This window comes from Pteropus medius, unplaced genomic scaffold, assembly GCF_902729225.1.
Source record: "Pteropus medius unplaced genomic scaffold, Ma_sr-lr_union100, whole genome shotgun sequence".
NCBI lineage: Eukaryota > Metazoa > Chordata > Mammalia > Chiroptera > Pteropodidae > Pteropus > Pteropus medius.
This window is the reverse complement of record NW_024347791.1, coordinates 13,118,719-13,134,225: the sequence shown is the minus strand read 5'-3', so window position 1 is coordinate 13,134,225 and position 15,507 is coordinate 13,118,719. Positions and strand designations below refer to the sequence as shown.

At 37.0% G+C, this 15,507-nt stretch overlaps 1 protein-coding gene across 10 annotated transcripts in view; it reads left to right on the top strand.

Moving 5' to 3' along the window:
- Positions 1–15,507, top strand: part of PPP1R9A (protein phosphatase 1 regulatory subunit 9A) — a 262,803-nt gene that overhangs the window by 232,707 nt on the left and 14,589 nt on the right. For 7 of the 10 annotated variants that reach the window (XM_039878061.1, XM_039878060.1, XM_039878059.1 and 4 more), the window contains 2 exons: positions 7,213–7,300; positions 7,399–7,482. The exons of the other annotated variants lie outside the window; for them this stretch is intronic. In XM_039878061.1, the coding sequence (XP_039733995.1) occupies positions 7,213–7,300; positions 7,399–7,482 (172 nt within the window). The remainder of the gene's footprint in view (positions 1–7,212; positions 7,301–7,398; positions 7,483–15,507) is intronic. 10 annotated transcript variants of the gene reach the window in all.

Here is a 15,507-nt window from a genome sequence, read left to right as displayed (position 1 = left end):
TTTAAAAAAAAACTAGTAGGTTATTTAGAGATACAAACAAAACATGGAGGTTATGAATGGGAATGACAAAGTTAATTACTTGAGGGGGAGTATCAGGGAGCAGAAATAGAGAAGAACATAGTGGGGCCTTCATAAGTGTAAACAGCAGTGGGGGGGTATGACAAATGAAATGGGTGTTTGTTTTACTGTTTTTTTTCTTAGTACACTGCAACTATTTTATAAATACTCTCGATTTCAGTAGATAATAAACATAGAAAAGACCACATATACAAAGTTATTGAGAGATCTTATCCCTAATATACAAGCAGCTTCAAAGAATTTTTTTTAAGTCAAAAATAGGGTAAGGAAATAAACACAATTCATTGAAAAGAAAATCTACATTGCATATAAAATATGGAAAGATAATCAGCCTCATTAACGATCAGAGAAATGATCATTTAAATTAGATACTCATCAAATTACCAAAACTTTTAAAGAATTCCACCAACCAATGCCAGCTGTGATGTGGGACACATCCCTACAATGTAGGAATGATTGTACATCACAACATTTTAGAAAAATCCATACTCATTTATGTCTACCAGGTAAAAAATTATAATCTTTCTACAAATATATGGTGAACATAGAACTACAGCTGTTTGTGGGACTCTTTCTTTTTTGGAGCTCTTGGTAAGCATCATAGCTTTATTTCTGATATCTCCCTTGGTATCCTTTCCTGGGCCTGTAGATTGCTAGAATTATCTTCCACAGACCAGTCCAAAGCACAGATCTTCTAAAAGTTTTGAGGTAAAAATTAAGTACTTAGGGAGGACAATATACTAGTGGAGAGGCAAGAGAAAATATGTGAAGCCCACTCATTCATCAAAAATGGTTGTCGGGTTGGGGAAAGATTTGCACTGTGATTTTGCCCTACTTCCCAAAGAACAAAAGCTTCAAAAACTCTCATCAATTAACCTAAACTGTGGATTATAATCGCACTTTTATAGAAATATACTTGTGTCAAAACCTCCATCATCTCTTCAGAAAAATATGTATAGACATTAATTGGTCCATATGAAGGTAAAACAGCAGAAGCATTGGAGCTATATTGGTTAATACTTTGTGGTCCACTGAGTTTATTAGGCATAACTAGCTATTTTGAAAGAAATTATATATAGTCAAGGAATGGATCACTCACACACGAAATGTGACCCAAAGATTTTTTAAATTGGCTAAATCTTGTCTAGATTATTTCTCTCTTCCTTTTACCTCTGATATATTTATGAATCTTCGAAGTCAGATGTTTCCTCTCAGACTGGGGAAGTATAACCTGGATGTAAATTGTGCGTTGCAGTCCATTAGCAGTAATGCACAATAAAATGTGATTAGCAATAATCACCGGTAAAATTCCATCCTGTTCCCTAATGCCTCCCTTGTTAGCAACTGCAGCTTCTTTGGGGATAAACCTCCCAGCTATAGTAAGCTGGACCAAGAGGGGGTGGGTAGTTTCTTCACCAAAGACCAAGAACTTGAGCTTTCCCATTTTTTATTTTCCTGGGCTGATTGTACTTCAGGGTAACTGGGAAGAAACCATTACTTGAGGTTTTATAAAGTACTGACTTTATAAATAGTCACTAGTGTGATAACCAATGTTAGGTATTAATTGTGACTAGATAAAAGCAGAGTCTCACATTCTTTCCTTCCCTTGATAAAAGTTTCCAGCCTTCAAGAGTTTTCTATACCTCTCATGTTCTTTGACATTAATTATTTTATTCACATATTCTTCAGCAGATAGTTATTGAGCAGCATTGCGCTAAAGGCTGAATATACAGTAATAAGATTCCATCCTTTCCCTAAAGGAGTTTGCAGACTGGAATCTGTCTGCCTCCTTTCTCCCTCTTCCTCTCTTCCCCCCACCTCTCTCGATCTTGCTCTCTTTGTTTCATTGATTGCTTGCTTGTTCGTTTTGTGACATACCTTGTCTCTCTGACACCCCACGACCACCGCCACCAACAACTAGGAAAGCCCTATACTTTCTTGCCTTCCACTCTCAGGCTCTGTTGCATCTTCTGTCACTTTGTGTATGATAATAAGTGATCTAGTTGTCAAGTCTGAGCCAGGGTTTTCTTATTCATCTTGTTCAGCTTGGTATTCTTGATCCCCAGCAAAGAGTATGAAAGATGTCAAGGAGACCTGTCAGCCAACTGGCTCTCAGAAAGTAGCCGTTACTAGTCAGTGAGCGTCAGGACTCCAGACCTTAGTTTTCTGAGTCCCGAAACTCAATAACACACCCAGATTTAATCAAGTTAAGAATGACCTATTCGCGCTGTTCCAACTTAGAAAACACTGATTTCTAAAGCAGAATACTAATTTTCTGGTTTACTTTGGAAGGTACAGCTTTCGTAATAACCAATGTCATTCATTTGTTTTGTTCTCTTTCTCCTCCTAGTTGGTAGGTTCATAAGCCAGAAAGTTGCTCAGTGAGCATGAAATTAGAATAAAAGTAACTGTGTATATGGAATGTGCTCAGTAGGCTGGGCTGACTGATGAATTAATTGCTCGTTTCATTGTAGCACCAGCATTGCTACAGCTTTCTCCTGTCTTTCAGGGACTCCCCCTACCTGTTTCCCAAGATGGACCTTAATATCGTTCAATCATTAGGGAAATTTCATGCTTTCATTTTTATGACATTGCAGGGGCTGACACAATATTGATTAATAGAGTAGGATCTAGCTTCTTTTGTCCTCAGAAACCCAATTTGGAGAATAATGTTTTGTAAAATCCTTTAATTTGCACTATATGAGACTAATCTGCTATGCAGACCTAGACTCAGGAGAGGTTAAGTATGATTAACCTGATTTCTCATTTCGTGTGTGTGTGTATGTGTGTGTGTGTGTGTGTGTGTATGTGTGTGTTTATATGTGTGGTTCTTACAACTCATTGGCTCATCAATAAAGGAATTGGAATGGGGTTTAGCAATACTTACAGTGACAAATTAGACTTCACGTTTACCTTCTTACCTAACACTTCACTCCAGGAAAATTCTGGTTCTTCAGAGCCCAGCTTAAATCTTAGCACCTTTCGTGGACCCTTAGTATACCCTCCCCATCCCCAGACAGAATGAATTATTTTCTTCTCTCTGATCCCACAGAAACGTTCACACTGTTACTTCTGCTTCTATCATTTTGTGTATAATAATGTGATCTAGTTGTAAGGCGTGAGCCAGAGTTTTCTCATTCATCTTGTTCATCTTTGTATCCTTGGTCCCCAGCAAAGAATGTGGCATATATTTGATGCATAATAAATTTCTTGGATAAACTAATAAGTGTCTCTCTAGAGAATTAATGCAGGCCTTCTAGAACAGAGGTCATCAAACCAAAATCAGCCCCCACCTGTTTTTATAAATGAAGTCTTATTGGGAACACAATCGCACTCATTCGGTTACATACTGTGATTGCATGCTACAATAGTAGAGTTGAGTAACTGTGACAGAGACAAGAGCCCACAAACCTAAAATTTTTACTAACTGGCCCTTAACATAAAAAGGTGCTGACCTCTGGTTTAGATGTATATTTCCTTTCACTCAGCATTGCTGGATAAACTGAAAATGTCTTACTCATTGGTTGCCATTTATCCAGATGTTTCAAAAAGTAATATATCATTACTTTTAGTCTATCAAGTTAGTACAAAGGTAATCATTAAGTTATAGCTGTATTAGATTACAATCCTGAGGATAATACTCTGGTATTATCAAACACGTCATTGAAGTTGGATGTTTTCTAAATCATGTAAATACTGCATTCACAAGTCATCATTTTGTTGTCATATTTTTGGGACCTTGGTTGAAACTAAGATAGAAGGAGTCCCATTATAACTGGCTAAATATTAAACACCTAACTCCATTTCATTTAAAATTAGGGAGAATAAAAGATTATTTCTAGAGATTTGTAAAACAGGTTATCTGGCAGTAGAAGGCATGAACATATTTTCTTCCAGAGTAGCCTCATACTAAAGTTTTGATCTCTAGACTTACATAGCAATGGACTTCTGTTCAGACAAGGTTAAGTAGAGTAAATTAAATACTATGAGTTTTCTATTCATAATTTTAGGAGATTATTATTCTAATTTTATTTGTAGCTGTTAGCACACAGAACACACCTTCAAACCTATTTGTTGAATTAATGTCCTGGCAAATAGAAATATTTATAGAATTCATTTATTATTACTACATTGCATTAGGCCTTATACATATAGAAATAGTAAATTTTATCATTATTCAGAAGAAGGCACGGTTTTATCGAGCTAAGATTGGTAAACAAGACTTGACAAAGAACATACAATTAGAATTACCACTGAAGAACTGAAAAAAACAAAAAGAATAGATATGGAAGGCCTATAAGGCAAGGAGATGTCATTAACAGAGACAGGTACAAGTAAAGTGAATTTAAGGAATGGGGTCACCCCAGCTGCCTGAAGCAGTTTGTTTATGCAGGTTAGAGTGGTTGCACAGAAAATCAAACAAGTAGGTTAAGTCTCTTGCTATAGAATTTAAGTACTTTAGTTAGCTTACCTTAGTAAGAAACCACAAGATGTTTGAGTAGAGGAATGAAAAGACGCTGGTATGGGTACGACTACACCTCTACGAAGGAGTAATACACAGTGACAGGAAAGAATGATACAAGAACGTTTGAAACAGATGTTGACTAGATACGGGGGCGAAGAAAGTGAGGACGGCAAAACTAATCACAGGGGTGTTAAGCCTCAGAAAATATGGTCTTGTCATTAATAAAATATAGAAAATCAGAAACATGACAAGAGAAAGACGATTTACTCATTTTCTGACAGAGGAGGTTGTGCGCTCAGGAAAGAAGCCAGGCCTTGGGAGGTAGACTTGGGGGTCCCCACAATAAAGGGAGAGGTAGTCAAAAGTCTTGTTGCAGTGAGATTGAGGAGAATGAAGTCCAAGTACTTAGTATTTAGAATGAAGTCTTACTATTTACCTGTCATGAGACCACTTACATTACCTTTGAAAATGAAGACTAAGTCACCAGTGTTCTAATTGCTGGTGAAGGTAGTAGTGGAGCGATTTCAAAAAGCCCAATGGAAATTTTACATAAAGCTAAATAACTTAATAAACAAAAATGTCACATTTCTTTTTCTGATATTATAACAATCCAGTGTTGGTTTTTATGCAGACTAGAAATTCTTATGTCCATTAATGTGTACTTGACTGATTTAAAATGAGAAAGTGCATTATTACATAATCTCGCCTCTTTGGCCTTTTGAAAGCATTCGTTTAAGTGTTCCTTGGAACACACTTTGGCCAGTGGGTGAGATAATGACGTGAGGTTGCCTAGCAACAGGCTCTGTGATGGGCAGAATGAGGCTTTTAGTCCCAAGATGTCCAGTAACTGCAACATTAATAGGTTACAGAGTGTTTCCGTGTATATTGTTTCATCTGGTCCTCTCACCACTTATTAAAACATCTCCCAGCTACCTCTAATTCAGAAAATAATTAGGCAGTCTCCTTTTTAACTTTGCACAGTCCTAGCCATTAAGAGTTGCTTTAGGATTGATCTGGAAAAGTCCTGTACTTTCTTTTCTTTGGCTTCTATTAAGAAAATTGAAATTCTGCTGCTTTTTTTTTTTCATGTCCATTAGCAAAATCACCTCAGAAGGCCTTTGTGCCATGTCTATGGATTTTCTTTATGTGTCTGTGTCACATCTGTGGCTATTTAATTCAGTTACCCAAAGAGTAATGATACAAATATTCTTAATAAATATTTGAGACTAGAAGTAGATTTTGACATGGACATATTTCTGACTCTTGCACTTTATTATATATGTTTCAAGGAATTGATTATTGTAATCTGAGTATCATTAACTAAAAACATGAAAAGATGATAACTAAAAATCCTTAGAGTATTTGTCAACATCTAGTGTTTCTTTAGAGCTTTGAACACAGATTCTTAAATGAGAGCTATATGTCCATTTCATGTTTTATAAACACGTGTGTTTAGAAATTTCTCCTGAAATAAACAAAATTATAAGCAAAATTAACCTGCATGGTAAATTGAACTCTTTGTTTGGAGGAGGACTATTCTCATTATACTTCAGGCTAGTAAGTTGCTGATTTTTTTTTTTAATTTTAAAAAAATAGAGACAGACACACAGACACCACCAACAGACAATTAGGAGGATAGTTTCACACTCAAATATGCATCAAATATTTAAAATAACATCTCAGATAACTGGGTATGCTGAAAGATTGCATCAAATAGCATCCTTTGCTTAATAAAGTTCCAGGTTGAACCTTAGGAGCTATCAGCGTCGTCCAAGGTGGAATAAGTGGCACCAGTGGAATCTAGCGCCTACTTTTGACATTGAACTCATTCACAAAGCCTCTCCATTGATTGGTTTTTGGCATCAGTTCGATTGTCCCCATCCCCAGCAGCTGCTGCCCTTTAGAGTGCCAGCATAACTCAGAAAGGCAAAGATCATTCTGTTCCAAACACTGAGGAGCATTTGACATCTTCACAATCACAGGAGGCCAGTCATACTGTGCTCTAACCCATCTTCAAAAGAGAACCTTTCAAAGACATTAATGTCTTACAGCTGAGCTCTGGCTTAAGCAGCCTTTCTCCTATGTTCTGCCTTCCTCTGTCTTAGAACTGGCCATAGGCTGTTAGCAAGGGAGAGACCAGAAGAGAAAGCTTTGACTCTCACTTTCTCCCTAAATCTCCCAGATTCTCAGGGATGACTTTCCTTCTGCACTGGCTTTAGGAGATATGGGGGTGCTGGCTGGGTTCCTGTGAGAAGGCACTAAAACCCAAAGGCAAAAAAAGGCATGGAGAGCAGAGCCCCAAGTGTTTGAAGCAGAGATGAAGCCAGAGAAGGAACAAAAGGAAAGTCATGTTGGTCCCTGCTTTGAATTTAAAGAGTGATTTGGTGGTGTTCATTTTTCCTTATATTGTTCATTCCAATATATTCAAAGCTAAAGCTCTTTGTGATTGGTATTCAGCCTCAGTCCAGCAGGACATCTCCTGGCTTGACGGGGATGTTCCTCCACATAGCTGTGTTTCCTCTAGCTTAAAAAAATGGTATTTGTTATTTTCTATAGTTAGGAATTGAGGCAAATCCCTTAGATTCAGAGATGCACTGACATTTGACTCATGGCTTTAAAAATAGTAATAATAATAATTGTGTTTTTTTTCACGTATGTATATATCCTAGATGGTGCCAAAGGCCCCAAATCAGTAAGGGCATCCAGTTCATTGGTGGTGCAAGGAGGAAAAATTAAGCGAAAGTTTGTGGATTTGGGGTAAGCACTTCATGATGTAAAACGCAAGCCCTCTATAAAAGAAGGATTAAAGGAGAAAATGTCTAATTCTCCTTTCTGACTGTGTGCTGTCATTATAGGGCTCCATTACGAAGGAATTCCAGCAAGGGAAAGAAGTGGAAAGAAAAAGAAAAAGAAGCCAGCAGGTTTTCTCCAGGTAGCAGGTATGGATGAGTGATTAAAAACACAGATTTAGCTCTCTATCTAAACTTTTGGGCCCCCTTCCATTAACCAAAATCAATAGTCAGTGTCTTTGAGCCGAAGTGATATACCTAGAGGTGAGACGAAAGAAAAATTACACGGTTTATGTTTGTTTTACTCCAATTAAAGCCTATACCTGGCCTTAGGTATATCCATTGGTTTCATTTTAGAATGATGGTCACATGAACAGCATCAATAAATGTTTACCTGAAAGCAGCATAAATATACGTGATATATGCTAAAGCAATTAGACATATTTCAGCTTTGTTGCCTGGCTACTCACAATATTAGTATCTTCTCTTTTGTGAACTCTGAAAGGGTAATTTTGCATTTAAGTACCTACTGGCATTCAAGCCTGTTCTGTCCACATGTATGTGCAAATGACCACCGTCTCTTGCTGGACTCAGCTCTTTAATTGCTTGCAGGTCCTATCAACTATGCTGACTGTTCTATTAAGACTTTCCTATGGAGGAGTGAGCTTTGTACAGCATGTTGTCAAGTTTCCCAATTTTACTCTGAGATTATATCATTTTAAGACAATAAAGCAGAGAGCTCCAAAGTCTGATTGCCTGGGTTTGAATCAGAGCTCTCAGCTTGAAAATCTTGGGCAAGTTATTTAGCCTCTGTGTCTCCATTTTCTCATATGTGAAATGAAGGTAATAACAGTACCTACCTTATAACATTAGTATAAAGATTAAATGAGTTTTCATGTAAAACATTTAAAATGTACCTGGTATTTAAAAAAAATAATAAAGATAACAGTTTGTTGCTATTATTATTATTATTTGCAAGTTACAGAGAAGTTCTATATTTATCTTTTCAATTGATTTTTATAATAAGATTGGGAGGACTTATGATAATACCATACTTTATTGATGAGGAACTTCACCTTTATAGAATTTAATTGATTAGCCCAGGATTATGCAGTAGGTAATTAACGCCAATTAACTGGGGCTTGTGCCTACTGTCTAGATGTCTTTCCAACACTCCATGTCCCCTCCAGTTACTTATGCATCTTATAGTGTTATTTCTTTATGAAATTTGGGAGTTATCTCAAAAGCATATACTAAGGAAGAAACAGACAAAATGCTAAGAATCAAATACTTTGAAATCATTCGGGGACCACTTACCCATTTCATAGATTGTCCCCTGCTGTTTCCTTTTTTCTTTTTCTCTTTTCTGGCATACAGCTCGGTGAGAAATTGTACCTTCTCCCTGAGATTACAAGAGAATGGGATGGGGCATAAGTAGAGAGAATTCCAAACTAATTATTTTTGCTAGTCTGGATTTCCTTTATGCTGCAAAATGGAAGAAGTATAGAAAGTTCTGTTTATATTGGGGACAAAAAATCTCAGGAAAAATAAGGTGATCATGTAACTCAAAGGAGATTTAACTTTGTGTGGTTTCGGAGTGAGAAATACCAAACACTCTACTTTGTAAGTTAAACTTAAGAATAGAAAACTGTCAAAATACTAAGGGAATAAAACAACAAATAATGAAACTGTTTAAAAGAGAGAGATGTCCAAAAACACAATGGAAGAGAAACTCAGATACTACCTCTGAGTTTCTCACCTTTGAGGCTAAAAGGGTTGTAAGCAAAGGCATTAAGCAGGGGCGAGAAAGTTCGACTGAATTTCATCTTAGTAGAGAGTATCACCACCTTGTATAAATTCCAGATGAAAATCATGGGTAGTAAGGGTTGGCTGTCATCAGCATGCTGCCTCACCATAGCTAATGCCAACTTTTGAATCAGTAGCCAGCCGAACTTCTAGCTTGGCTGCCTAGCCAGCTGTATATTTTTAAAAAAATTAACTCTGGAATTTCTCTGCTTCAGTCATCACAGAGTTCCATGTATACCAACACTACAAAATACTTTTGAATTAGAATCATAATTGTTGAATTATTTCTAATTGCAGTAGAACTTTTACAGGACTGAAAAGAATTTATGTAATTGAAAGAGTAGAACAGAGAAGAAGAGTGACTTTTTCTATTTCTCAAAAAAAAATAATAATAATTTGTGAGCTATCACAATGATTTGGTTAACACTAGTCATATCTCATGACAGCCTCTGTTCTCCCATGTAGACTGACGTTGGGTCCGGAACTGTGTAAAACATATTCCAGAAAGAACAGTTACTACCGAGAAGTTGCTTAATGCAATTGAATTGGTTTCACAAGGGCCCTGATGAGAGGCGGGTGATAGACAGGATTAACTGCAAGGTCCTATTGCAGTTGTGAAGAACTGGGAATAAACTCATCACCCCTGTGAGACTTTCTCAGAAAAGGGAGGGAAGATTCAGTAATGAGTTAGTCATCTTATCTGCTAGGCCTTTCTTCCAGTTCCTATAAGATTGTAAAATCTAAGGAGGTCATTTATTCAGTTATAACCTGAGGCTATAGGACATTAAAGAGGCAAGATGTTTTCTAAGTTTGGTCTTGGTTTTAGTTTTTTCCTTCCCAAAGGGTAAAGAATTTATTGTGTTCCTTGTGGAGACATAATGACTCAAATACATCACCAGCATGAAACAAATAGATGAGGTTAAAATAATAATAATAAATAAATCCTACGAAGAAATATAGTTTCGTTCTGTCCTTTTCAAGTATGTGCTCAGTGAACATTCAGATTTAAACAGGTAGCATAGCAGATAAGAAAAGTAGGAAACTTAGTTGTCAGAGCTTGTTCATCCCTTAAGGTACACACCAAAGAGTAAAATAAAATCCGATCCTAAATTCTAGAGTCAGTAGCCACTGGTGTCGATGGATTGTCTGCCTTATATCTCCGTGGGAGAAGCTCCCAGTTTAGTCACTAAGGGGAAGGCTCCTGTGAGCAGATCTGTGTATCTTAGAACAAGGCTAGATGATGGCTGTGGGGAAATGGTGGGGAAGGGAAATGGCACTCTTCTGGGGAAGCGAATCTGCATTCACCTTAAAAGTGTGAACAGTGGAAAAAACACTGTCCTGGAATCCAAGTATTCATCCTGACTTTGCCATAGGTAAATCTCCGAATATCTTGGGCCTTGGTTTCTTACAAAAATTAAGTGAGGTGGACTAAAGCTGCCTGGTCTCTAACTCCCCATCCATCTCTATCCGCACTATTCAATATGGTAGGCTCTGGTCAGATGTGGCTACTGAGCACATGAAATGTGACTGTTGTGACCGAAATAACCAGGCCCAACTCGAGTGCTCTTAATCCAAGAGACAGTTTATTAGCCGGCGGCTGTCCTTGCAAAGGAGCAGCCCCAAGACGCAGGGGCACAAAGGTTTTAAGCCCTCGATCCCATCCCCCACATCCTTAATCTTTACACAAAAGACTATATCTCTTCCCTTCATTAACTGATAACTAAGAGGTGGGTAAGCAAGCAGGAGTACAGAAGCAGAATGCGTCATTGTTAAAATATTTTGTACCTATAGGCAGTGATCCGGCCAGTAAATCCCTTTAGTTAATAAATTTTTAGCAGATAACTAACTAGAAGTGAGACATGGCGGTTAGCACGTACCATGTCTTATCCTTAACCTATTGTTTCTAAAGGTGAGGTCACTACAGTGACTAGTCTGTATTGAGATGTGTTGTTGGAGAAAATGCATGCTGGATTTCAAAGACGTAGTATGAAAAAAAAGTGAAATATCCTATTAAAAATTTTATAATACTGTAATCAGTATTGGAATCATGTTGCAATAATATTTTGGGCTAAATAAAATATATTATAAAATTAACTTTACCTTTAAAATTTTTTTCATGTGGCTACTAGACAGTTTTAATTTATATAATGTGGTTCATATTATATCTCTATTAGATAGTGTTGATCCATATGAGTCTATGAAAAACAAATTCTTGATTTCTTACTCATTTAGTTGTTCTATAAATTAGCATGTATTCTTATTTATTTTTTTATCTATATGTACTTCTCTTGTTCCAGATATAATTTGTTTATATACAAAAGTACATATGATACAATATAATTTATTTTAAAAGTAAATTGGGTAGGGAAAAAGAAGATAAAGTAAAAAGTAAGCTTGTTACTTAAAATAGGACATCTTCAACAATACTTTCTTCATAAGAAGTATAACAGTGGCCTTCAGTAAAAGCCAAGAGCATAATGTCAAAGTGGTTAAGAGCCTGGATTCAAATCCCAGCACTTAACATATTGAGCAAGTTACTTAACCTCTTTGTGCCTCAGTTTCCTTATCTGTAAAACAGAAGCATATACATGCCTCACATGCCTCTTCAGATCATTGGAAGGATTAAGAGAATCACATTTAAGCACATTCTAAGTTGTTAATAAATATAAATGGCTATCATAATTATCTAAATTCTCATCATAAGAATATAAAACAAAGTATTCTCTGGATGTATTTTGCTGGCAATCTTGTTCATTCAAGGGTGACTTTGGTAATATCTTGAAGATTGACTGGACTATGTGGATTATAGTTTAGACTCTTTATAGACGTCATTTCAAAGAAGCTTTAGATAAATCCTGGCATTATAATAAGTTTGAGATCATACCCCATGACAAGTACCTGGAGGGCAGCTCTGCCTGTTAGTGAGCATGGGCAGAACCTCTGCCCCTGAGCTGGAGTGGAAACACACCCTTTCAGAAGAGTTGAGGAGCTGGCTGAGCACATGTGCAGGAAGAGAAACTACCTCACCTCTGCCCAAACCTGGCCCACGGAGGAGCCAGAATTGTCCTTTAAAATTTTTTTTTTTTTAAACAAGAAACAAAAATGCATTCGTAAATGGCCAGCAGCGAATGGCCATTAGAGAAAAGCAGAGTAATTCGAAACTAGAAAGTTTTAAAGCACACATTACTGAGCCACTATGTGGCCATGAATATGTTGACAAAAACTCAGTAAAGCACCTACGGACGCTCAACTTTTGCACTAGAACTTCTATGGGTTCTCCCCTTCACTTGATATTTTTAATGTCCAAACATAGCTTTGTTCTTAAAAAGAGGATTTTATGAGTTATAAATTAAGAGGAATTTTTAGTCTCCAGTTTGAAAACCTAGCTTTTTTTTCAGTTCTACTTAAAAATCTTGTCATTTTGTTTATACATCTAGTAAAATTTTGTATAAAATAAAAGCAGTCACTTTCAAAGACCTGTGAATGTTAATTTAATCTTGGTAGTACAGACTTGTTTCCTCATAATTGTCCTATTTTTAGCTGCATTTATAAATTTAATCTATTCATTTTTCTTTTTTAAGTACTCCTCAAGGTCTGAAATGTGACAAACTTAAATTTTTAACAAGTCAACAATTTTCCATTCTTTAAAAACTCTCAAAAATACAATAAAGTGATAACTGCAGTGACTCTAAACATCCCAATATTCCTATCAGTGTTTTTTGGTTTTTTTTTTACATCTTAATCAGTTAAATCTGAAGCCATTTAAATATATTGAGATAGAATCCGTGGATAAATTTCTCAGATTTTTAATAATACATATTTTCTTAAATCCTAAGCAACATGTTATTCTTAAACTTAACATTTTTGTTTTAATAATATGGATTTCAATTTAAACCTTCCCTATATGAAGGAAGACTCACTAAGAGAACAGTTTCTCGATCTCAGATGAGTGTAGGGGAGGGAAAATTTATCTTTTTCCCTCCACCCTCCTAGGTCATCTGGCCAGAGCCCTGTAAATTAGACTGACAAAAGACAGCTTAACAAGAGAAAAGCAAAAAATGTATTTAATAGAAATTTTCTGTGACACAGAAGACTTCTTAAGGAAATGAAGACCCAAAGAAGGGATTAATAAGCCTGAGCATTTTTATGGTAAGTTTGATGAAGAATGAAAAGTCACAGAAAAATGTGATAGGACAAAAAGATATGAGATAAGGATAGTAAACTAGGGTAAACTTAGCAAAGCCTGTGCGTTCATTTGTTTAGATTCCTCTTAGCGTCCCCCATCTACAGAAATAAGGATGATCCTTTCCTCCTGGTATAGGGAAGGGCACAGGGAAGGACCCTTTCACGTGAGTTTGATGACCTGCATCCAGGTGGATGGGGAGATCAGAGAGCCCTTTCTGCACCTGCTATTTCTCAGATTCCTTCAGCTTAAAATATTCAGTACAGCAAGGTGCCACATTTTGAGGTAGCGTGTCTTGAACCCTGGCATAAGTTCGAACACTGTATAGTGACCAGCTCAGACGGGCTGTTGGTTATTGAGCAGAGATTTAGACCATAACTGAGGATCTGGAAGTAGGATACGTCCATGTGGTTGCCTTAGCTGCAGATGGACACTTGCTTGTCATAGCTGTTATCTGTTAGGGTCTCCAGGTCCCCTTCAGAAGGGGCTGGCTTTACAACTTCAGTCTCCTTGGTGGATGTTAGAACCACACAGAATTGCTTCATCTGATATGGGTAAATTGATGCCTGCAGCCCTTCTGGTTTTTCTGATTTTCTTCAATTAACCTCCTTTACTACTTGTTTGAATTCTATATTCTGTTTATGCTTTTTCTGTTCTGGCAACTCCTGAACTACTAATTATATTTCGATGACATCCAATTAGATTCTGAATACTTCATACACCTTGTACTTGAAGCTAAAACCCACCAACAAAAATCACCGTGGAATGTTTACCTGAGAAATTTAATTTTGGGGTGCTATCCCCAGGAGAAGCTGGTTTCAAGATGTACATAAGTGAGTTAATTGCTCTGTAGAGTTGTTAACTATAAAACACTTACATGCCAGGAAACAGTCAGTCTCCCTACCTCCTTCCCCATCCCCACCCCACAAAAGACATTTTAGGACAACAGAGACTTAATTTGAAGCCATTCTTTCTCTCAGTTCCTGCTAATAAAACAATCAGAGATGTAGCTGTGACTTGTAATTCTCTTTTTTCCAAAAATGATAATGAGCCATTAATGTACACGCTAAAAAAAGAAGGTGAAGGAAGTACAGGACACATGCCTATTTGATCCTCTAGAAATTATTTTCCACCAATCTTGATTTTTCACAAAGATTATTAAGGATCTATATGGAGCTTGTGCACCTTAGCCCATGACCTGCCATCAGTCAAAAAAAGTTGGGGAGGGAGGAAGGGAAGAAAGGAGAAAGAAAAGGGAAGAAGGAGAGAAGGAAGAATGTTACGTAAATCTTTACGTATTTCTCCACGAAGTTACAGACTATAAGAGTGGTCAATAATAGAACAACTACTACCAAAACTTCTCCGCTTTTTCCATAGGCCCAAGAGTTCAGTTTCTCTTGGAGGAAAAATGGCATTTTAGAAAGCATGTTTAGTAATCTGATAGGTCTATGATTTAAAGTAACGGAGAGTTTGCTCTTTTAAATGAATATTCTGTACTCTGGGTCCAAGCACATAGAACTATACCACTTGTCAGTTACTTATGGATACTGGCAAACACACAAAGGTTACATCAGTTCTTGGAGTTTTAGAGTCAAGGATACGCAAAGAATGAGGGGAACAGGATACAGCCTCAGCAGGGCACAGCCAGACCTCTGGGAGAATTGGAGAATACTTTTCAGAGTACCCCAGGACCTGGTGGTTTGCAGCTGAGAGGATGTGGTTATCTCCTTAGAAGTGAGCTTGCATTGCTTTCTGTGGACTTTTCTTCCATGCCTTCTATTATTTTCTGTTATCTAAGAAAGCCTCTGGATATCACCTGAGGCCGAGCTTCCATGATTTCCTTCATCACACTCATACTTGGCCTCCCGGCCTGGTCTGTCTTCTGTGCTGGATGTACAAGTCCACCTGGAATTATCAGTCTTGGATATTTTTCTGGCAGTGAGAATTTTATCAAAGAGTTTAGATGTGGTCTCCAGATTTTGTTTGAAGTATTGCCTGGCCAGGATTTGAACTGTCGAGAGTCCTTTTCAAAAAGTCCTTAAAAGAACAAAAATTAGGTAACGATATTCTTATTTCTTATTTAAAAAAAAAAAAAGTGGTGGTGGTTGTTCTAAAAACATTGTTACAAAGGCAGTGCACCTGGGAATGAGACCATTTAGTTATATGTCATTAATAATGGCCTATTT